Raw genomic sequence first — 24,921 nt, 5'->3', positions numbered from 1 at the left:
AAAGCACTGCTTTGTTCACAGTAAGATAAAAACCTTGTGTATAGTAGTCGTACACAAGCTGTAAGTAGTGATCACCTTGTTCCTTGCACCCAGGAACCAAGAACACAGACACACTTTGCTTTTAATTCAGATCTGTTTGTTTTGGCTGAAAAAAAGTTACAACTGCAGGAATGTAGCCAGTATCTGCTCTGTGCTTTTCACTCAAGCTGTAGATGTGAGGTGGGTCTATGCTTAATTATTCAACAGCAGAAAGTTGTAGGTAAGAAATTAATAAAATATTGCCAGTGCTGTTGTATTGATTGTTTGTTTTTGTGAAAGCAAATTCAGTCAAGCAAATTCTGAAGTTTATATGGTAAAAAAAAAAAATCACTCTCAGATTGTTTAGCTGCCCTCACTCCTGCACACTGGCACTGCTTTTCCTCCAAAGATTTAATGATGTTTCTTCTTTTACTTTCAGCTGTCAGGAGGGCTATGATGCTCATAAGCTTGTTTTTTTATAACCCACACTCAGTTTCTTTCAACATTTCTGAATAAATCAATATGACAGCAGCAGCCTCTGCCTGGGTGAAAAGAGCTTTACACTGAGGCGGAGGGAGATGAAGTCTTTAAAGTCCTTAAAAAAAAGGCTTAGCAAAAGCGGGCTTTAGAGATGCACTTTCATGATCAGTGGTGGTCACTGGTCCAAAATTGGTAACCCTGGTCAACTTGTTATGGCTCAACCTTAAAGTGTGTTTTAAAAGTGTTTGTTTAATGCTACAAGAGCCCATGAAGTGCAAATATTTCCACTGAAAGTTCTTATCTGCAGTGAGGACATACACCATTCTGTGAATAGGATTATTTATTGAAATGTTGTAATATTTAAATGTTAATTCAACATCTGTTTTAATTCAGTCACTTATCAAATAACCAAAAAAAATCCAAATACTTAATTTGGCAGTTGGCCATGAAGGACACTTTAGAATTGTCATTCAATGAGGCACCTTTTTCTCTGTAGATAGAGGCTGTGACTGAAACGAAAGCAGCTCAAACCAAATCCATTTTTTAAAATTATACATTTCTTTCCAGAATATACTCTAATGACAAAATATCTGAATGCATTTTAAAAAAATGTGTTAGTGAATGTACATGCAGGATTTCAATCAGCCTGCATTCCTATTTGATAAAGAGGTCAGTACATTTGGAATAAGAGTCCAAATCCCACGATAGGCTGCATGCAGGCACACTGTAGTTACTGAACACAAAGGTCTATCTGGGGGAAAGTGACTGGAACATTGACAAAAGCTGATAAGGTGATTTCACAGTAGGGGGGGTGACCACCAAAAGCAAACAGTGTGACTTCGTAACAACAGAAACTAAAATACCGAGGCAGAATACAACATAATCTACTCTGGGTGTGACTTTTCCCCCATTATCAAAATAATGAAGAGGCAGGTATTCTGGCACACCAGTGCTCAGTGAGATATCACACAGGAGTTGCTTCACTGAAGCATAAGTCCAGTATTACCAAAAAAAGCAGCAATTGTTAAGGCGAAAGTCAAGCTAGATATTTTTTACATGCAAAACCTGCACGCAGCAGTTAAGGCGCATTTTAAGACATCACAGGCAAGCGTGGAAACATCGAGCACAGCGTATCAAAAATAAACTGAAGTCCTGCCACAATACACAGACAAAGAATTCCACTGTAAATCATGCACTTTCCAGACTCTCTTTTTGCAAATGTATAAAGAAAACCCTGTTCTTCAGCATACTACAACATGCAGCTCGGGCAATACACAAAAGAATGATATCAAAGGTCCATAAGGCACACATTCTTCAAACACTGCTGTCCTGAAACGTTCTCTTTTTTTGGCGGCCAATTGAAAATTTGAAACACATTTCATTTTTGTAAAAAGCTAATGTAAAGAACGTTGAAATGGAATGACATGTGTAGAAGATAACCTTTATGTAGAGATTTGCAACAAAACTCTCTGATGAATTTTTTTTTTATAGCTATCCTGTCCTCTCGTTAAAAAAGTACCCCTTTACAACTTATCATGTGAGGGGAGAATGATGTAGTGAAGCGCTTCCTTGAGCACCGCATAAATGATCTGTCTCCATCTAGAGGCGATACTTGGTCATCACCAGTGACTGTTGTCAGGGTAACTTGGCACAGCAGCGGGGTACTGTGGCAAACTCGGGCCCTGGGATGTCTGAGCAACAGCATTGAACCCTGCTTCTCTCACCGGTGCGCTCTTCCACAACCCAGTGCTCCACTCCTCCTGAGCACGCTCCATGCTACCACCACCCCCACGGTACAGTCTGTGCACCTACGACATGAAAAGATGTTGTATGTTGTTGTATTTGAGACTTTTTTTTAAACCTTTCTGTGGAGGTTAACAACAAGTGCAGATATATTTACATGTATTCACTCACCTTAAGGAGAACCAGTGCCATTAAAACAGTCACCACAGTGAAGAGCAGAGTTGTGATAAGCATCACTACAGCGGAGCCCACATTCTGGCTGAAAAACATCACTGTTGCAATCCAGCCGCTTTGATGTGTTGGTGAAGGTGAGATGGAGTAGTATGGGTTAGTCATCAGAGTGTATGCGCTCAGCAGTGAGTTCAATACAAATGTAACACAGTAACTAATGGGCCATTAAGCAGTGAGAATGCAGATGCAGCATCAACTCTACGTGCATTCAAAAGCACCTCTATGTAAATTCACTGAAAGCAACAGTGTGACATGTCACCCCCCTAAATTAAGACATGAGAAGATAACAATACAGCAATGCTGACTGGAGACACTGATTGGCAACTCAGCAAGACTACAATAAGAATTGAACTGCAATACCTGCAATACCAGCATTGTGGCTGTATATAGATAAAGTTTATATCCATTTGCCTCCGGCATCATTTAAATCAAACACTCTCACAAGATTATTTGATGCAATCAGATATTCTTCCCGGCCAGATCTTGTAGCCAGAAAGGATGCACAAAAATGGCTCTCATTGTGTAGGAGTTTTATTATTACACATATCCTCATGTCCATGTGAACACAGACCTTCAGAAACTCACAACACATGCACAGTGTTCAGAGCTGGTTTGATTCAACTCACCATGTTCCCCAACCAGAGATGCCTAAAGCCTGGATGAGGGTCAAGACACACTGAAGGAAGAAGATGAAGAAGAAGGCCATGAAGTTGAAGGAGCTATCAGCCCTGTGAAAGAGATGAAGAAACCCAGAATGCAGTTGCCATTTTTGCTCTAAAAAGACAAACTAGAAACACATATATATCAATCAACAACAACACGCATTAGCTAGTAATCAGTCTAATTATAAGTCAACAAATGTCATAGTGAGTGTAGAGACCTGTGTTTACAGTAGCAAAGTGTATGTGAGCCCTTTGGAATAACCTGGTTTTCTGCACAGGAAATTCTTCTTAAGTATTTTTTTATTTTATTTTAGATAAATAAAGAGACAATTATAATCTATTATGTCTTTAACTATTTAACCCAGTGCTGGTGGGAACATTGTACAGGTGTACTTTTGTGTCCTCACAGTAGGCTCCACTTTAGCCAGATTATTAGGTTGTCTAATGCAAAACAGCTCTTTTGAAGGAGATCACACTGTGGTGCTGAACTGGAAGATAAATCTCAGCTCCAGCAGAAGCAGTGTGAGGAATGATTAGAAATATTGGTAGAGGTAAAAAAAAAAAAAAAAAAAAAAAAAAAGAGAAAAAGAAAAAAGAAAGAAGACTGGAGTTATCCTGTGCTAACAACTGGAAAACAAGTACCAGTAACTAATAAGAAATATGCAAACGTATGAAATGCTAAACAAAAGACTGATGCATCTAACTAGATAAAAGTAGGGTGTGGAGTTAGAAAAGAAATCCCCTCAATATTACCAATATCATGTCAGGAATTAAGGATAAATGTGTGGCACCTTTGAAAAGCGGAAGAAATGTGTAGAAATTCGTAGACATATGAAAATAACTTATAATAATATTATAAGTTATAATAATATTGACCAAGACCAGACATTTTTATTCTACTTTGAAGGTAGATTAACATAAAAGGCCATGTTATATGTTAATGAAAAGTGTAAAATAGTGGGTGATAGGAGGTGTGGTAGGGGTAGACTGGGGAGCAGAGTCCTTCATTCACATTTACAAAGCTCTAATTAAATTAGAAGAGATTACAACAGTGTAGCATATGGTTTAGCATCACAATTATAATCCTAAACCCTATGCTTAAGTATGAGCTGTTAAAGGCTGGGGCATGGGAGCACTAAAAACATCGTGTGCATGCCATTCATGTACAGACAGGTACTTGGATGGCACTTGTGCCATTATGTCAACAACGCGGGAAACAAATACTGGTCAATTACTGGGTAAATCTGAGAGAGCAGGAAGATGATCGCCCAATAAATGTAAATAAATAAATAAAAAGCCCAAGAGCTTCTGGAGCTTTGTGTCACTGTTGTCGATCCATTAACTGTCAAATTCAAAATGCAAAATAAGGTAAATTCACGTAATGGCGACAGATCATGGCACTGAGGTCCAATTTCTCTGCCTCTGCCAAGGACATAGAGTAGCAGAGGGTGAGGATCAAGTAAGATGCCATTAATAAAGTAAACAGGACACAGAAGCCTTTGCGGTACATCCCAGCTGATAGGTAAACAGCCATCCAGTCTTTCCAGAAAGTGGAGTGTCAGAACAGAAGGAGCTGTGTGTTGCTGTTAAAGTGGTTTAAATGTTTTTGGAACTGTAACTTGGATGAAGATCAGACCACACTCAGTCAAATTTTAACCCACATGCTGAAGGGGTCGCCAAATTTTTTCTGTCACTGTAGTCGGATTACATAAATGTACATACATCAAAACTCACAGACATATAGTATCTTGGTGTCAGATGTAAGACATTTCCAGAATCTTAGAGTGCACAGACTTTTGAGCAACAAAATGTAATGAATTCGTCCTTGAACCCATGAGCCTGAGATATTGTATTCAGAAGTATTTCCCTTCCTATATAAAGAGTAAGGAAACTACACAGTACGCACAAAGTGTTGTGTTCTTTTTGAGTTGGTTTGCATAATCACTGATATGCCAACACAACCCAGATCTGTCTTCCTGTAGAAGTAAACTGAGGTGTGTGAGTAGTTCATTGTGACCTTTCAGGTGGTGGTGGTCTCAACTTTGCTTGATCGTCATCTTTGCAGGCAAGTGCTTTTTATAAGACCGACATCTCCATACAGTTCCTGTCCTGTGACTCTGTATAATGCACCTTCAAGCAGAAGTGTTGGACCTAAACCTTTCAGGTGAGTAAACTTCTGTTGATTTAATAAATTGAAACTAAACTTTACATTGTGATCTTTCACAAAACCACTTTTACTTTTTTTATGTCTCCATTCACAAAAAATAAGCATTTTGGCCAATGTGATTCCTCAAAGAACAAACAATTTGTGGATGTGTTGAACCAGTCAATACGTCCGCAAATTGTTTGGATTTGGAACCAGCAGTTATGAGCAGTATGGTGATGCTTGAAAAGTTGTGAACCTTTCAGAGTTTCTGCATAATAACCATTGACAGTAAAAACTATGGACAGAGCTTCCGTGACGTCACCCGTTTGTTTCTGAGGAGCCGTTTTGAGGCTCGGTGGGAGGTTCCGGGACGCGATGACTGTCGCCATGTTGGCAGCGTCACGTCCACCAAAACTCCAAATATGGACAAAGAGGGGGAGCACGAGCGGGGTTTAGGGGGGCGGGCGATCGTGAAAGCAGGAAACTCACACTGTGATACGTCAACTGTCTGTCGCTCAAGCGGCAACGCCCATAATTATGCGTAATTTTAAGTCCGAATACCATTGAAACGAGTGAGTTGTAAAAAAATTCACCCCCTGTACAATTGACACTAGAAGAGAACCTATCATGAGACCAGAGTAGTTTTTTTGTACCAGGCTGTAAACATGTTCTTTTCTGCTGTGAAATCGGCCATTTTAACATGGGAGTCTATGGGAAATTACTGGCTTTTGGAGGTTGGCGCTTGATAATAACCCAAAACAACTACTGATTTTCACACAAAGCCTGAGAAAATTATTCTGACAAATGACTTAAATGTTATATCCAAGTGCCAAAATTGCCTTTGAGATCAACAGCTAATCTAAAGGCCAAATTCAATTCCATTTATTCAGAGGTTAATTTTAAATTAGTGGGACGTGTCAGTGAGTGCCATGTTTTGCTTAGTCAACAGTGATCTATCAATGTCAGATCTTCACAACACCTGGCTGTAGAAGTGCATCATGGCACGATCAAAGCGGATTTCTGAGAACCTCAGAAAAAGAGTTGTTTCTGCTTATTAAGCTGGAAAATATTACACAACCACCTCTAAAAGTGTTTGCACACCACAAATTCACACTCTGTCAGACTGCGTGAAAATGGAGGACTGCTGTCAAATCAAGACATGTCCAGAGGGTCACAAAGGTTCCACCAACAGAATTCAAGCTGTTCTGTATTGAGAAACCAGTCGCAGACCAGATACTGGAAGCAAACGTGCCACTCACAGATATGTATGGTGATGTGAAAGATGAATGATTTATGAATAAATAAATGAAGTATACAATATCTGTTTTGTTTGTTTGATTGGGTAGTCTTGGTGTACTTTAGGAGTTGTGTGGAAATCAGCTGATATTCTGGATCATATTTAGGCAGAAATATAAAGAATTCTAAAATGTGGCCTTGTGCTGAGGTTGATTTGAGTCAGGAACTGTTTTACAGACTGTGTCAAGTGTCACAGAACATTCCTACTTCTAACCCTGAGATTTAGCATGTATGTATGTTATACTATAACCTGTGTGCAGATACCCCTTGGACACATGTTAAATAAAGCACAGTCGTTCATAAGTGGCTGAGATTTACCAATTGGTGACTAACCTGAAAGCTTTGTAGAGCGGTCTAAACCAGCAGGTGTAACTGCAGGGGCTGAAGATGATGAGCCAGAGCAGGGAGAAGCCAAAGTTTGTGGCATTTCCACCTCCCGCCCACCAAGCAATACACGAGATCACATTCACACACAGCGTGCCTGAATACACTGCAGCCAGAGGAAAGGAGGGGGGGGAGTGGAAGGGGGAAGAAAAGAGAGGAAGTCACTTTTAGCTTCTTCAGAAAGGGGCATAGCATTACGAAACATATGAAGACTTACTCATCCAAAGCATGTAGACCCTGCGCACCAACTGCTGGTGTGGACCAGGAATTTCCTCTTCAATGTTCTGATAAAAGCATGGCTTTATTTTAAGAAACTGAGGCAACGGAGGAAAATTATTCGTCCGTTCTGAAACAGAAAGCAAAGTTCATCATACTTTTCTCTCTGCAAAATAAGTATTTTACAGCAGGATAATTAGTCAGTAAAAAGTAGAGGAATGTGGAAAAAACAGATTTAAAAGACATACCTGCCATTTTGAAATCCCACTTCTTTCCTGAATAATAGAAATAAATCACTAGTTAACACTCATTTTTATACCATTCTAGGAATACTGTCATACGTGATATTCATCGTTTGTCTCAACAATCACGTATTCAGTCACTTTAAGGAATAGTTAACTGTGTACTACTAATTCATTTGTGCATGTTTCTGCAATTAGCGTAACTCTCACTGCTACACGTAACTTTGTTCAAACTATAAACAAATGAATTACATCCACTCCATTTTGACTACAGATTTGTGAACTTAAATGTTTACTTTATATGCAGTATTGTGCAGTATTGTACAGTTTACAGCAGCTAAAGCAGCCGCTGGGCAGATCAGCAGTCAAGCAGAAGCAGAGATGAGCTCAGAGTCTCTTTATCTCACGTTGTTGCTTCGTTTGACTGACCGGCTGCCACCTAACAGGAGCTAAAAACACACACACGGCTAACAAATTCACGTACAGCGTGATGAAGATACTTACCGAAATAGTGTTTATCTCTTCACGTTTCCGTCGACAGCTGCAGGGGTCCGGAATTCATTCAGGATGCGCCTTCTCGACCCCAATCAAACGTACTGCGACTGCGCAGCACCGTGTAGCACTTGTAGTTCCAATCGATTTACAGTGTTTCATATACGGGCAGCACTCGACACGTTCAGTGGTTTAAAGAACTACAACTCCCAACACATTTGGGCGGTAAACGGAAAAGCGTGACTCCAACATGATACCCCCTTTCTGTGGTCCCCACCTAAAGTTCCCACCCAGTGCTCTATCTATAAGCAGTTTAGGACAGGCCTTTATAATCGTAGAGCAGATATTCGGCGACTTTCTCATCGACACCAACGAAACTGCGGGTGGAAGACGAGTGACAAAACATGTGTGTCTTTCAGAAGCCCTAAAAATAGTAAAATATACATCTATTGACTGAATACTTCACACTGTGCTGCAGTTACCCTCGCAATTATTTACTAAACACACAGTGTTCATTAATAGGAAATGATCCTCATTTCATTCTTTCATTTGATCCGAGACGTAAACGCTACTTTGATTACACACAACATGGCAACCCAGACTTCTAAAAGTCAAACTCTTCGGCCAATCACAGAGCCTGAAACATTACCAGAAGGCGTGTCCTCTGAAATCACGTCACATCCTTTAGGTGACAGCATAGGGTGCACCCTCCGGAGTGGGTAGTATGTGTATAAAATAATATAACAGCTTTATACTATCATATTATTGGATACCACCGACTCCCTGCCCAACAAGAAGAATGCCTACATATGATTAAAATCTAAAACCCCCACTGATAATGTTTTATAAGAGTTTAGGACATGAAAGAAAGGCTAAAGGAGCAACACAGTTGAACAAATCGAACGTCCACCCCGGCAGCCCGGCGATTTGGCTCCGGCCAATCAGAGAAGGCTACTGATGGAAGTAACATACTCCCGCCAATTCCGACTGAGGAGCGCGAGGCAGGCAGCGGGGTAACCGGGGGAGCATGTGGAGATGCGGAAAGAGTTTACGCTATGGTTTATTTGAAATAAAGAGGTGTTTTTGTTTTAATAGCAAAACTAAATTGGGTTGTGTTCGGCAACATTCGTGGGTGTTAAAGTGAACCGTGCCGCCTTCTGCAGAAGTGTTTCAAAGTTGTGCCGAAGGATACCGTAAAACAGAGAAGCCCCGGGTTAGTGGTTGGGATGTTGGCGGCCGAAAACCCATCTGTGGACGGACATTTGGCAGCATCGACTCCCCGCAGAAGACGGTAATGCTTTGTCCACCAAGTCTGCAAATGGTTTTAACAACTTGATACACTGTTTACTATCATAGTTACAGCCTGTCTCCTTGGTTTTGCGACCACAAAATGATGACAACACAAAAAGTTGCATGTCTTAGTGTCTATTATCCAGCAATGCAGTGTATTTTATGATTATCGTTGTTCTATCGAGTATGATTAACATTAACTATCGTCATTGTGACAGGACAAAGGTTTAGAGTGTCTTAATGTAGCATTTGTCCAAGACTAGGTTTATTAAAGCCTTCTGGTCACAGCTAACTTGCTACTTAGTGTTATGAGCTACCGCAAATTCGGGTAATACGGGTAGAGAACAACTGAATCTGGCTACAGTCTGCCGGTATGTAAACTATCATAAGTATACTTCACAGTCAAAGACATTTTAACTTCGGTGATATGGGTCATGGGTCGTGCTATGTAGCTGTGCTAGCTCATAGCCTTTGGCTGAAGTGCCCAGCAAAGTTGCTAGCCACTTCTGTTGGATTAGCAGACAAGCTAGCAGTGTTAGCTCCTGTGAGATGCTTAACGTTAGCACCAAACATAAGAGCTCGTTTAAAGGTTGAAGCCCTAAAACTGCTCAGTAATCGTCATTTATGCACACAACCCAAGTCGTACGGTTGTAGTTGCACCGTGTTACATCCATTCACCGTATAGTTTTTAGTATCGTAGCCGGACAGGCATCCTTTGCCTGACAGTCCTAAGGTGCTGGTCCCGCAGACTCTACCAGGCATTAAACACCGGCTGGTACACAGGTTGGCGGGAGAGATAACCAAACGCAACCATCACATACGCTGTAATACAATAACGTGAGCACAGAATGTGGCACTGCACTGTGACATTTACTGCAGGTCAAAATACAGCGTCTGGCTCGTTTATACTAATCTATTTTCTCATTCAGGGTAGGTTAATATTGCAGGTTCACAGCACAGTAGCTACACTCTCATGTGGCTATAATAATAGTGTTAAACAAATGTTGCTGCAAGCCCAGTTTTATATGCAGTATAAACGTTTTGTAATACATTTCAACATAATCTTGTCATTTTAAGTGGTCTTTGTGTTTGCTACTGAAGAACTACCTGATATTACAACAGTAATTCAGTCTGAACCATTTAAAGAACTGTGTTATACTGTATGGTGTGCTTATGTATGTTTTGTTTTCAGGTATGGCTTGCAAGTCAAATAACAATGCCAACAAGAAACTCATCCAAGGTAAATTAACAATAAACTTTTATTCTCAAGAATTTGGGCAAAGACCCAAGAAAATAAGACACCCGATGTCATGTTTAAATACCACCTCTAATTATAAGTATTTTCCTTGCCTGTAGCTCGTCTCCCATTCAAGCGTCTGAACCCGGAACCAAAGGACAACCATCTGCCTAAGCGTCCCTGTGCCCATGCCTGCCCTGAACCCGGGGACTCAGACAAGCAGAATGACGATGAGTCTTCTCCGCTCTCTGTGCACAGAGGGCCTCCTTTGGTTAATGGTCGCGGGCCACTTGATGGCTTCCTGAGCCGAAAACCCTCTACACCTGCAGATGAAAACATGGTTGTAGATCTGACTGAGGACCACTCATCATCTCCTGTTAGGCACCTTCTTTCATCTCCTTCTGCCATTCCTCGCAGTCAAACAAAAGACAAACATCAACACAAGGGCAAACCTGCTTCAACTGAAAAACCAATCAACATTGATGATACACCTACAAAAAAGAGTTTAGACTCTGTAGAGGCTGATGAAGTGGCGGAGGAAAAAGATCAGACGGCAAATGAATCGTTACTTGACACAACACAGGATTCTGGCAGTGAACCAGAGGAACAGAATGAATCAGGAAATATTTCTAGTTTGGGGAACAGGTCCATGCAGTCAGCATCATCAGTCAGCTCCATGTCTGAAAGCTCACCAGAGAAGTCCAAGGGCGACGATCCTACACCTACTACGACGCCAACGGTATGTACTGCACTCATAGACCGCTTTTGGTTGATGCTGCTTTCGGATGTGTACTATTTTCATGTAAAATAATAGAAACATATCAATCAAAAATTGTCCACCTTTAAACTATAACTTTTTCTCTTTTTAGGAGCCAAAGACCACTCCCAATTTATCAGCAGACGAGGAAAAGGGTCAAAAGGCGCTCATTAAAGGTGAGACTTCTGATGTGTGCAATACCAAAAGCAGTTGATTTCTGTTTAAAATGTTCTTTGTGAGTTTTTAAACAAAACCTCTTTTGTTGTATCATATTAAGAAAACCTGCTTATTGGTTAATAGAAAAACTAAATTAACTTTACTATGTAGAGTTTGCAAGAACAGAGGAGAGACTTCGTCTGCGTGAGGAAAAGGAGCGACAGAAGGAAGAGGCAAAAGCTGCAAACAGAAAAGAAAGAAGAGGCTCGAAAACTAAAGGAAGACCGAGAAGGGAAAAGCGGGAGAGAAAAGGAAAAAGATGAGCGGAGAGAAACGGGAGAAAAAAGAAAGGGAGGAGAAGGAAAAGGCAGAGAGGGTAAAGGCTAAGGAGGAGCTGCGAAAGTCAAAACTAGAGTGAGTAATTTAAGATCGCTTTTTTGATGCCTTAAATCGTATGTAAAAACAAATATTGATATATGAAATTTGCCTCAGGGCCAAGCTTGAAGAAAAACGCAAGAAAGAGGAGGAGAAGCGAGTGAAGGAAGAGGAGAAACGTTTGAAAGAAGAGAAAGATGTAAGTTATTATGAAAGTGTCAGTCTGAGCTAGGTTGATGCTATAATCATACAGAGGTCTTTACTGAATCTTTTGACCATTCTGTTTACAGCGTCTTAAAGCAGAGAAGGCAGAAATTACACGGTTTCTGCAGAAACCTAAGATCCAACAGGCTCCAAAGGTTTAGTTTTATTTGGAACTACATTGGTTTTTAGAGCACTGTGTTAATGCATAGAAGCCAGAAACCGTTCCTATGATAACTGCTGAATTTGCATCTGAATCTTTTTTTTTTTCATTTTTAACTCAGACACCATGACAATAATATAAACTGCTGCGTGTTTTGTCCCTTTGTTTTTTCAGACTCTTGCAGCTGCATGTGGGAAGTTTGCTCCTTTTGAGATAAAAGAGAACATGTCACTGGCACCGCTGTGCCGGGTCCAGTGTGAGGACTCTGTTCTCGAGGAACTGGATCGGTGTTTGTTGAACCCTGCTGAAAATCTGAGTGGACTAAAAGACTGATTGGGCAAAAACCAAGACGGTCAGGGCCCACCAAACCCAGGCAGACAGACTCACTCGGGTGAGAATGGAATCTATCTGGGAAGCTCTATATTCATTGCCAGAGTTAATATTGTCCATTGTATCCTTTCCCATTGCAGATGTTCGTTTTTCTTTTTTCAGCGTTAAACAGGCTTTGTTAATTGTGATAAATCTGGCATATTACATGTACAGATTTGAAGGACATGATTTTTTTGGTTATTGATCCTATATGTTTATAGATTACTGTTCTATTTTTCCAGGGATTGTATAGCAGTTGAAGGACCGAAACCAGATGGGGTACCAGACCGCAACGTTATGGACCTATGAAGCTGTTGCAGTTTCACGAGAACTACCGTCCAGCATACTGGGGCACCTGGAGTAAAAAGAGCTCACACATCTCAGCTCGCTGCCCCCTCAGTCAGGATAAGGTAAAATTATTGTGCAAGGCATTGACATCTGATCATGTCCCACCTTTGTGGTGATCCCCTTGTTTAATAAACTCATTTTGTACTTCAATTCAATATTGTCACTTCATCCATAACATGTATTTATGTCACTGTGATGCTAACATCTGTGTTCTGCCACCACAGGATGTACTTGACTATGAGGTCGACAGTGATGAAGAATGGGAGGAAGAGGAACCAGGAGAGTCCCTGTCTCATAGTGAAGGGGTGAGTTTTACACATGGCTGTCCGGACACTGTAGCATTTTATGTTCTACTGTATAGCATCAACAAGAATATTTATTTGTTGATCACTTTCAGGAAGATGAGGAGGAAGGAGGTGAAGATGACGATGATGATGATGATGGCTTCTTTGTTCCTCATGGCTACCTTTCAGATGATGAGGGAGCACTAGAGGAGGAGGTATGAAGGGAGCTGCTGTACATGTTGTTCATCCCTTAAATTGACTCTTTTTCAGCGGACAGACAAGATTTTGTTTGGATTCATTTCTTTTAAATTATTAGCTTAAGTTTCCATGTACTTTTTTTCCCCCACTGTTAACATACATGTCATCTTACAGGAAGGTGGAGACCTGGAAAAACAAAAACTCCGTCAGAAACTGAAAGCAAGGGAGTGGGATGAGCTGATGTCCACTAAGAAGAGGATAAAGGTCCTGGAGCCAGTGGTGAAGGGCTGCATTTTCGAAGAAGAAGGCCTTGGTTTGGAAGCTTTTCAGGCATATGCTATGTGTCTTGTTGAACCTTTACCCAAGGCGGACACCAGTCCCAGTCCAGAGGAGCTGTCCAAGAAGTCTCACAGGGAAGCACAATGTAAGTGTGCAATATATGTTTAGCAAACCTGCAATTGTTTCTTTACCTGTTCATTTATCAGCATTAAATTATAACCAGAACTTTCCTTTTTTCTGGCAGTACTTGGTCAGCTCCTGCCTTTGTTGCATGGCAATGTCAACAGCAGCAAAGTGATCATTAACGAGTTTCAGGAGTTTTGGTCGTCGGCAAACTTCCTCCTCGTCACCTTGTGATTTGTCCAGTCCTCAGAGCCCAGCAGAAAACATTCCCACCAGGTAACGCATTATTTTTTTTTAAAACCTGTACAGTAGCCACATAAAGTCAATACCTTGTCTAATTAGTACTGTCTGTCTATCTGTGGTGTTTCTTTGTTCAGAATGCAGCTGAAGCGGCTCATAAAGAACAATGCTGTTTATGAGAAGCGCTCCACCTACAGGCGCTGTTGCTGGTATGTGCACACAGAGGCCCTGTCCCGTTTTGGCCAGGAGGCTCTTCCAGTGCCCTGCCAGTGGACCTACCTCACCACAGGAGCTCGAGAAGAGTCCCGTGAAGAACCCCAGGTAGCCACAGGCTCTCAGGGAAACACCCCCACTACACCCCAGACTTCTTCGACCACACCTTCATCGTCCAACAAGCGGAAGAGCACAGGCAGCATGTCAATCACGCAGTTCATGAAGAAATGCCCTAATCCCAAACAGGTAAAGGTCTGGCTGACATTTGATCTGATATCATATTTTATATCAACCCTTGTGAAAACATTTAATTTGACTTTTTTACAGATGGAACCCATGGAGGCTGATGGTTTTCAGGCTGATACTGAGGATGATGAGGAAGACTGTGTCATTATCCCCACACAGAACTGTGAGTTACTCCTTCTCAGCTTTTAATCTTTACAGTGTCGGAACAGTTTTACATCATTGTAGTTTAGACCAGGGAAACGACAGATTTATTGATGCAATTGTTATGTAAAGATTAAGCGAAGCTTTTAAACATGCAGCTGCAGAGCAGGCCAAGGTAACTCCTATGCTGAAATTATGAAAACTAAAGTCAGGATTTACTTTTTCTTAAATTTTTTACTGCCAGGTCTGTGCCTGAAGTAGGAATAATAATGTACAAAAATTTCTTTCTGTAGATTCCTCTGCACATTGTTCACTTCCCTCAAATGAAAGCATATAAATGAGAGTGCCTAGCAAAGAGTGTTTGTGATAACTGAGTTTGTGTGTGAGTAGAGGAACTCGCAGTGAGCTGGAATATTGATGATGTTGCATTGTAATACCCCTTGCTTGTTTTTGCTTTCCATTTTCTGGTTATGTGTGGCTATGCCTCAAAAGTAACTACACTGAGTTCTTGTCCAACATGTTATACCAAGAATAGAACATTTGCAGTAGTGAGAATGCATCTGATTGGACAATCTCCTGTGCTACTCTTTTGATAGAAACTTAACACACAGTTGAGGCTCGATTGTTGTGTGGCAGTGGCTGATAAGCAGCTGTACAATATGTGACCACCCTCACATTACAGTTTGAATAGTTGTCCACTGTAGTGTCTGTGATACGTGAAAAATGGAAATAATACATTACATTACCTTGTTGACTTTTTAGGCACAGTCAGAGAGAACTCCAGCGAAGAAGACTGTTTAATGGAGGTCACTCCCTCTGACACAGCTGCTCTCCCCATGGCCAGCTCGTCTTCATCACTCGCCACTGTCTGAAGATACGACATGCCATCTTCCTTTACAAGCCCCATTGCCTGGTTAATATTTCCCTTCTGGTTATGAACTCTACTACAGAACAGAATCGAGTCATGCAGGATAAACCCCACATTCTGATCAAGGTGGCCTCTACCCAGTATTGTGGCTTATCTCCTGTCTTCCCAAAGGAAGTTGGTAGCCATCATGCTGGTAAAAATAAGAATGACTCGATTATTAATGGCTGTGTAATATTTATCACCTTTGTCTGATCTTGTTGTTGAAGTCCAGTCAGGCATGTAGACCTCTTTGAAGAGGAAGGTGAGTGTCTCTGGCACTGCTTGAGCTACTGCAGATTGGGTTGAATGGAGAGAGGAAGAGCAGAACAAAAATAAACAATTTTCATGAGAAGCATCCAGACATCAAGAATGGCATTACGGTTTCTGCAACATTAAATTCACCTTATTGAATTTCTATGGTCTAATTGTATATAATTTACACCATAAATTAGATGTGGGAAGTGTGAGGCTCAAAGTTCATCTGTATTTTCTTTCTGTGATTTCAAAGGGTGCATTTATTCTGCGATTTCCATTCTGACAACTCACTCAAGTAGTCGTTAGATCTGTTCTTGTACAGTCTCAATGTCACAATGTTTTATAAATATGTATTTTCTGTATTTTCAAGAATACTTGAACAGGATAAATTCATTAAACAAGAATAAAAGTACTGCACTTTTATAACTTGTCATTCCTCACCATTCTTTGCTGTTCTGACACCTCAGGTATGATCTATCGGTTTATTTAGGATTGCTGCACACATCCTAATACTGCAGAATGTGTGAATAGAGTCCGCATCATTTTTCTCCAGTAGTAAACACAACACTGCATATTATGTGAGTCACACAAGGTTGGGCACCAGTAAACTCAAGAGTAGGTAGCAGATAGCTGCTAAACATGTACATTAAAGGTTTATTAAACCTGCCATTACTGCAGTCGTTAAAGGTTTTGAAACATTTTATTAAGGCATTTACTACATGTTTAAATGCCCAATACCTGAACAAATGAGCTTTTCAAGAAGCTATGTTGTATAACCTCTATTCTGTTTATTAGACAAAAGTTGCAGTGCAAGCTTTCTTTATTACAGGCAGTTTAAAGAGCAACAGAACATGACTTGGAACATAACAGATCACAACTGCTCACTAGTTTATAAGATTACAATGCTGAGAATGTAATACTTGTGGGAGGACAGGCAGCAGAGTGTGGTAATGTCACTAATGACTTATTTTGCCAGTGCAAAATATTCTTTAAATATCCACTTCTAGTTTGGGCTGGTTTCTGTTTATTGTTGACATAATGTATGGCATCTACTTGTATTTCCTTGGGATGTATTTGTGTGAATGATGAGAGGTAGGCTGTTGTCGACAACTACTATAGTTGGCTTTTACAGATTTACCTGGTATACAGCAAAATGACATCAAAATAAGTGGTGACATACATGAGGGAGAGGATGGTTTAAAACAGTTCATATAAGGTAATATTGTAGTAAATCCAAAACTTCATTCCACAAGTTTGAGCTGCTGTTGGATTCACTTTGGTCTGGTAGGTTTTTCATACCATGTTTGAAATGGAAACCCTTTTTAACATACAAACAACTAGACAACATAAAGTGGAATTAAAACTACAATTATCAATAGAAAAGAAGTCCATGCTATCAATTTAAACAACTTATCTGCATGCCTGAGCAAGCAGGACGTGCACTACTGCACTGTGAACAATACAATGTGTATCTTTACACTTACGGTACATAATCCTTCAAAGTGCTTAGATCCATCAAGAATAGAAGTTCAATGCACATGGCTAACACTCTTTTAACAAGGCCTACATCTGTATTTAAAGTTACCTGTCTCCATTTCCGTCCTCTGAGTATTATGATTGAAAAAAAAAAAGACGGATTTATGATGTATGATTTGGGCTTGTGCTCATATTGAAGCAACCAAAGAAGTCAGTCTGCTATACAACACCAAGAAGGAGTGCAAGGCCACTGCAGAGCAGAGGGCAGTACGGGCAACAGAAGCTTATGTTTACAGTCATGGAGCCAGAGTAGTATCACATAAAATCAACCATCAATTAACGGACTTCACACTGAGTTAACTTCACACAAACGAAACCTAGTTAGTTATTTGAGTCTTCAGTAAAGCCAGTGCACTGACAGCCAGCAGCCTGCAGTAGCTGCTGAGATACTCGGTATGTCTTTACTCTTATTCACTACTTGCTTTTCTTGTAAGCTTTGAAAATGGGAGGAAGTGACGACACAGTTCAAACAAGGTGCCATATAAAGTATACCTGACTGGTCGACTGCTGCCACAGTGTGTTTTACTACACAGCATGTACATTCAGGATGCAACCAAACACAAACACACACGTTCCTTGCTTTGCCTTTACGTCTGCTTCAAACCAATGTTCAGCTGAGCCAGGATGCAGGGCGGTGTTATGCCCACATGAAGAGCAAAGAATTATGCTCAGCAAAACAAATGCTCACATTAAGGTGAAGTTGCCCCCCATTCTATCACTGCTACTGGCTTAAGTTAGAATTTGTAAAAATATATGTCTCACTAGTCAAGGGGCAATTTCACCCCTGTAGTGCGAGGGAGAGAGGGAGGTAGAAGGGAAATGTCTGGGAACATCTTTTCAGCTCAGGGTCTGGAGGTTTTCCAGCAGCTCTGCTTTAAGGAGAGTGGGGCTTTTCCCACCTGCAGCTGCGATGTCAGCCTGCACAGCCGCATCCCAGGCAAATGTGAGCAGGGCGGCAGGCACCTAAAGAGAGGACAGACTGTCAGGATCAAGCATTTTTTTTTCTTGCTATTGACGATAATACATGTGCGTGTCAGATCAACACACATCAACACACTACAGTGTCCACATTACCATCATGCCCTGATTTAATAAATCAGGGCAACAATACAAAAGAGACAGGTAAGTCAGGCTTTGGCTCCACTGACAGCAGGAGGTTGTATTGTAGCTGTTGTCAGGTTTCGTATGGACTCACCAAGTTACACTCAGCAAGAGCAACTTCTTCAGATTCCTGCAGTTTTTGACCTCCAGGAGCAATGAGTTCAAACGGCTGCCAGCCATCTACCAGGAACTCCCGTACAAACCCGAACAGCACAGGCATCCGGTCCCAGGCGTAAAAGGTCCCTGTGGATCACCAGTTATCTTTAGTGGGTACACAACCAGGGCCAAATTCAAATCAACACATTTATATTTGTCTCTGCTGGCTCCTGTGACTCACCTTGTAGCAGGTTTCCATCAGGCAGTCTGATCCTGATCAGGGTGTAGTTGTATTTCCTTCTCTCCCGCTGCTCCTCCTTCTCCCTCATGGCTTTAGTGCGCAGCATGGCATTCTTTTCTACCAAATCACTCCTGAAACACACACAGGACTCATGACCTCAGATTCATTATGACAAAAATGACACAGCAAAACATTTTTTAAACTGAACTGATTTTCAGCACATTGGTATTTTCACTTCCTCCCTAGCATATTTTAATCACATGTCTGCTCAGAAAGTTTCTTTCATCTTAGTTTGGAGACAGCACACCTCTAGCTTTACAGAATAGTCTACTACAGTACTGTACCTCTGTTGTTGCTCCTTCTTGAGTTCTTCTGCTGTCAGATTGTAGAACTCCGGTGGCAGCTCGAAGCGTTGGGCATTAGAAGAAGGTCTGAAAGCCTGAGGCTGCCGGTCCAGCTGAGCTCTGACTGGTTCTCCTCTCTGAAGACGATCCCTCCTCTCCTTCATGAGCTCCAGGGAATCAGGGCTTTGCTCTAGTAACACAAGAACCTCTTCCTCCTCTGATGTCCATAAAGGTGAGCAAAAGTGAACATGAAAACAAGTGTGTAGGTACAGAAATATGTTGCTGATAAGCATCAGAACAATCAGGATTAGACTACCTTGGCCCTCTACAGGAAGCATAATGCTTGTGAATCCCAGTGCCTGCAGGAACTCTCTGCTGCCCTCCACAGAGCGCACTTTCTCCTAAGACGGAGCAAAAGCAGAAATTCAACTCATAACTCATAAATTATTTGTGTTGAATGTTTCCCAGCAGCACTCATTTACACAGACCTGGAACACCTTGTTGCTGAGTTTAATCTTCCTGTATTTCTCCTCTGTTGGGTTCTTACATATATTGTCAACATACCTTTTGAGAATAAAGAGTCATCAACTGTTAAAAATGTAAAAGTGAATGAATGTATGTTTAACTGTAAGACTCCATGGATGGTTCCACATTATGATCAGTCATCAGGCATCTTACTTGCTTATAATGTCCACAGCAGCCTTCACCTTCTCTTTATCTTTATTAAAAGTGTGCATCATCATGACAGAGGCCTCGACTGCATCCTCCTCAAACCGCTGGCAGCAAAAACAAAACATGTATTTTACCAACACTGTTAAATAGATGATCATAACGTCTAATTCATATCACACTGCAAAGACAGTCAGACGTACCATTAAAATGGCTTCTTTGATGTGCACTTCCCGTTCACTCTTTGTTAACGTGGCTCCAGTCAGTGGACAGGTGAAATACACACCTGACACTGAGAGACAAGTGGGATTTTTCACGGGAAGTTCAGATCCCTGGAAAGGGAAGTGTCAGTGTGACAAAATACTGTGAACCAAACACGCTGACAGAAGTGTCAGTCAAGGAGCTACTGAATCGTCCGTAACGTACCTCTGCTGTAGCTGCCTTATCATTTTCAGCCAATGCAGCTGCCTCTGCCTCCAGTTCTCTTTTCACTACAAGGAAATGGAGATTATGCAATTACTACGCATTTGCCTGCACTGTAACAATAACATCTTTTAGCTTTTTAAATAATGTGGGTATAGCAGCCATGTCTACCCTCCAGAGCTTAAAAATCATCTCAACAAATCACCAACAACAAAGACAATAAAAGCAGCAGTAATCATTATGTGAAAGCTGCAGGAATTTTTTGAGTCAATGCCAAACACAAAGGTTTTCCTACCAATACTTATATTAAACAACACTGATCTCTTTCAGATGAGTCTGAGTGGATTTCTAGAGGTGATTCTAATAGTTTTTGCTGGTTGTTGATGTGCCAGAAACGTCACATCAAATAGTTTATACATTAGCATGAATACAGTATGGACTGGTAATAAACAGGCCTCACATGTGCATGTGCAGCAGCATTATTCAAGGCATGCGCGTCCTATTTACCCAGCTATGCAACAGCGATGTTAGGTGTGAATTGAGGCACTATCCAGACTAAAGACCTCACCCTGGTTCCTGATGGCGTCCTGGGAGGTGTGCACCTTCGGCCGGGGATGCTGTTCAATCCTGGCCAGGGCAGCAGCTCCGGCCCTCTGGGCTCCTTCACTGGGGGCATGGCGGTTTTTTTGGCTCTGGAGCTGCTCTGCACCGCCTCAGGCTTGGTACTACAGCGTTATTATCAGAGAAACACGATTGATTACTCTTTGGTTACATAGCAAAGCGAATTAATACCCAACGGTAACGCAAATGAATACACATCAGCCTATTTCCTGTGGAGTAGGGCAAAAGTTACTGCAGAATACTCAGATCATTAGCTAAATAAGATTGTTCAAGGATTAACTGTTAGCCAAGTTACTGAACACGGTGGGCGCCTCCCGCCGTGCTGAGTATTACATAACTTAATCCAGTTTCTAACTGATTCAGGCATCCGATGAAACACATACAGAAACCAACAAGCCAGCGTTGTTCTGCTTAATCAAACGATACGCTCAAAGCAGACTCGTTAGTCATCAGCAGTCAGCTATTAGCTAACTCGATTTTGCAAACGTTACACTGCTAGCAATAGGGCTAGGTCCACTTAGCTCTGCTAGCTCCAGAAAAGTTAAGTCATTTACCTGGTATCTTCTGTTAGTTTCTTTCCGGGTCCTGCGGATTTAAACTTTATGTCTCTCTTAATGTCATCAAAAAACTTCTTCATGTTCTTCAGCTGTCAGTAAACACCGCCCTCGGCAACACAAACAGATGAGCACCTAGCTAAGCGTAGCTAGGAGGAGGACCAAAACAAACAGTGTCAGCTGGTAGAAAACTGCTTCCGCCTCAGACATGGCCATGTCGCCCCCGTGTGGGCAAACAATGAAAAATAATAAATGATCTCAAAATAAGTAGGATTCTTTTTAAACATTTTTTCCCTAATATTTACCAAACGACAGCTTAGCTTTTATGCTAATTAAATAGGTTCAGCAATATAAGTACGAAAGCTGCTTTAAACGTCCTCCCTCTGTTCATGATTATAGACGAAGACATTTTATATTCTAATTTAACATTAAGATTAAGAAAGCCTTTATTTGTCCAACAGTGGGGAAATATTTGACGTCTAATTTTAACATTATTATGTCTCATAACACCTGGCTGAACGGCTTTACACCCAAACAGAAGATGGGAGAGACTAGGCCGGTGTGTCTCATGTCCCATGCATCTCGGACGGATCCATGAGGGGGCATCCTTCCCTAAGTGAAATGTGCCTTTAATACACCCTCTGTGTGGTGACATCACTACAACTTCTTCATCTCTTGTTTGGCTGAATTGACTTTCTTACGTGCCCCTGACTGTTTCAGCACTACTCCCATGACAACCTGCAGTTCCCTTTATACGGAAAATCATGATCTAAACATTCGTGGTGATGATACAGTCTACTTCCTGAGGCCGCGTGAAGGTTTTGTTTTGGTGAGTTTGGGCCTCTGCACAGCGCATGCGCGGGTCTAACCAGTCGACCGAGTCCTGAGTCAGGCTCACATGACAGACTGTTCCTGAAGTTTGTTATGCGCTCTCTGCTGTCCGTGATACGGCACATTTGAACGCAGTCCTTGGCAGTCCTTGTGGACATGGCGGACGATGAGAAAGCCCCGCTTCTGTCCGGGGGGACTGCTGGTGCGGTGGTTGACGGAAGCGCGGTGGAGGTGGACGCGTCTTCAGGTCTGTATGCAGGAGAAGTAACCCCCGTAATACAACGACTGTAGAACACTGCTGGGTCTTGTTTTATAGAAGTCATATATAAAGTCATAGCTAAGAGTTTATTTAATATAGAATAAGCAACGGTGTATGTTTAGAAGAACGACGCAGGAAGTTTATACTTTCAAAGTAGCCGTAAATCTTGTTTGCTAACTTGAAAACATTGATTAAAAACAGGCTACAGCTAACGTTTAACTGCTATTGTTGCCTGAAACCGGAAACATGTATTTAATAGACAATTATCAGGCTTCTTTATGTTTCATTTAAGCAACACGGCACAAAATCTGGATAGTAATTTGATTTGAATTTAATTGTTTAATATAAACAAACTTCACATTGCTGTACTGATGCAACAACTCATAAACATAATGCAACACAAAAAAGTCTTTCCTCAGAAGCAAACTCCCTCAGACAGAAACTGCAGTTCTCCCACTGTTTGGTTACATGTAGTTTACAGACCTCTCCTGTGTCATGGATGGGCAGTGCAACATCAGCAGACCTTTAACATTCATAACATGATTCACTGCTTTTAGACACCGGCTGGATCAGATGTAGGATGAGACAACATTAACTCAGTCTTACTCAAGTCAGGTGACAAACTGTAATTAAAATACTGTTTTTTATTAAGGTGTAGGAATAAATATTGAATTCAACATTTTACAGAGCAGCTCTGGTCTAGCATCTACAAAATGAGCATCGTAGCTGGTTTGAAGTTTATCTTTGAGTAAATGCGTGACATTGTGAAGTTGGTGGTTCTCCTCTTTTGGTACCTGTTTTCACTTTCACATGAAGAGAATTTCAAGGAAATTTGCATGGTCATGTTTAGACAGTCTGCACAGAGAGGAGGGGCCATTAACAGACTGTTTGACCTGTCTCAGCAAGGAGAGTACACGTTTTAAATGATGCCCTTCCTTTATTTTAGCCATTCCCTCAGCCTTCACATGAACAGCGCCCCCCGCCCTAACCGCTGCCAGCAGATGGTTCATCATGGGTGAAATGTGGAGTGTGTCCGTCTAAGATCTATTTGGATGCTCAAAGCAACCAGCACCTTGTGAAGTGTCCGACCTGCACAGAGGCAACGGTGGGTACTGATCATTTGTTTCCTGGTGCTTCAAAATCAGACACAAAGTCTTGACTTTGTTAATGTGGGAAATTACTATTCTAGCTGGAAACGGCTGATTGTCAATGGATGGATATCTACATAGGTGTTCAGAGATTTCCAGCATCCACCATCACTTCTGTGTTCTAGTGGTACATTGTGTTAGCTAATCATGCTTAAAGGCTAATTGGTGCTTAGACAACCCTTGTGCAATTATGTTAGCAGAGCTGAAATCTGTTGAAGCAGAGAAGCTATAAAACTGCCTTCTTTGAGTTGGTTGAGTATCTGGAGCATCAGCATTTGTGGCTTTGCTTATACTCTCAAAATGGCCAGAAAAGAGAACTTTCTTCTGAAACTCGACTGTCTTGTTCTGAGAAATGAAGGCTATTTCATGTTGGATATTGCCCACATATATAAACTGAAGATTTCCTACCACGGTGTGTACTACTCTAACCAGAATAAGAAATAGACGCCTCACAGGCAGCTTCATTCAATTAGGATTAAGATTAACTTTATTAATCCCCGTAGAGAAATAAAATTGTAGAAGCAGCATATTTTAGAAGCCCCAGAAGAACTTATACAAGTAAAAAAAATCCACACACCTACCAGCAATGGCAAAATGGTAAATGGTACAGCCAGTCTCAACAACCACAGTGAAGAGGCGACTTCTGGATGCTAGGCAGAGTGGCAATAAACTGGCCAATAAAAAGAAAAGATTAAATTTGGCAAAAGAACATGGACAGAGGACGATTGGAAAAAAGTGGTATGAACATTACATTCTAATTTTGAGGTGTTTGGACACACAAGAAACATTTGTGAGATGCAGAACAAGTGAAAAGATGCTGAAGAAGTGCCTGATGCCGTCTGTCAAGCATGGTGGGTGAGGGTATGTGATGGTCTGGGGCTGCTTTAGTGCTGTTAAAGTGGGAGTAAAAGGGATTTTGAATAAGGAAGGCTATCACTCATTTGCCACATCATTTTGCAATGCCATGCCATACCCTGTGGACAGCTGTTGATTTTGCAATCCTTTTTATGAATTTTCATAGAAAACATGACATTGTGCGGTGACCCCAAACTTTTGGGCGCTAGTGTAAAGAGAAACAAACAAAATACAGACTGAGAATCTGGTCTTAAAAAGACATGGACACAGTTAGTGTTCATTGTTTTGTAGCATGGTTAATGCATAATGTATTTGTGGCAGTTTCCTGTTTAGCCTGTCAACTTTGGAGAGGAGAGTTCAAATGCATCATGCATCATGTGGTTGTCAAGAAGACAATGTGATTTCTAGAAATGTTACACAATACTACACAAAAACATCTTGACACACATGTTTGTCATTTGGTTGATTCTGAGTCAAGTAGGCCTTTAATTAACTCTGACTTCACACAAGCATTGGTTTTTACTGTGTTGTTGTTGCGGTACATTTTAAAA

General features: G+C 41.2%; 2 protein-coding genes and 1 pseudogene across 2 annotated transcripts; 1 reads left to right on the top strand and 2 right to left on the bottom strand.

Annotated features, from left to right (window-relative positions):
- Positions 1–823: 823 nt before the first annotated feature.
- Positions 824–8,047, bottom strand: LOC114435160 (secretory carrier-associated membrane protein 4-like). Its single transcript, XM_028404766.1, has 7 exons — positions 7,923–8,047; positions 7,425–7,451; positions 7,178–7,306; positions 6,910–7,066; positions 3,099–3,200; positions 2,413–2,530; positions 824–2,306 (listed from the first exon to the last, which is right to left on the bottom strand). Exons 2-7 carry the CDS (start codon positions 7,429–7,431, stop codon positions 2,118–2,120), a joined length of 702 nt encoding a protein of 233 aa, XP_028260567.1. The 5' UTR covers positions 7,432–7,451; positions 7,923–8,047; the 3' UTR covers positions 824–2,117.
- A 953-nt stretch (positions 8,048–9,000) lies between these two features.
- On the top strand, positions 9,001–15,416 carry LOC114434696 (chromatin assembly factor 1 subunit A-like; annotated as a pseudogene).
- A 1,605-nt stretch (positions 15,417–17,021) lies between these two features.
- LOC114435183 (UBX domain-containing protein 6-like) lies at positions 17,022–21,469 on the bottom strand. The gene is given in 12 exon segments (XM_028404808.1): positions 17,022–18,191; positions 18,424–18,572; positions 18,667–18,797; positions 19,011–19,227; positions 19,324–19,411; positions 19,499–19,574; positions 19,689–19,786; positions 19,883–20,011; positions 20,106–20,170; positions 20,671–20,788; positions 20,791–20,827; positions 21,278–21,469. Coding segments are annotated over 12 exon segments (1,317 nt in total). The 5' UTR covers positions 21,361–21,469; the 3' UTR covers positions 17,022–18,065.
- Between the last annotated feature and the right edge of the window lie 3,452 nt (positions 21,470–24,921).

Source organism: Parambassis ranga, chromosome 4, assembly GCF_900634625.1.
Source record: "Parambassis ranga chromosome 4, fParRan2.1, whole genome shotgun sequence".
In the NCBI taxonomy this organism is placed as follows: domain Eukaryota; kingdom Metazoa; phylum Chordata; class Actinopteri; family Ambassidae; genus Parambassis; species Parambassis ranga.
Note: the sequence above shows the minus strand (reverse complement) of the source record. Positions and strands in the feature narration are given on the sequence as shown.

Excerpts from the sequence above, each read along its gene's own strand:
- LOC114435160 (XM_028404766.1), bottom strand. Across the intron at positions 3,201-6,909 it reads CCGCTCTACAAAGCTTTCAG|GGCTGATAGCTCCTTCAACT; the intron begins GTTAGTCACCAA and ends TCTCTTTCACAG. Across the intron at positions 2,531-3,098 it reads ATCTCTGGTTGGGGAACATG|CGGCTGGATTGCAACAGTGA; the intron begins GTGAGTTGAATC and ends AACACATCAAAG.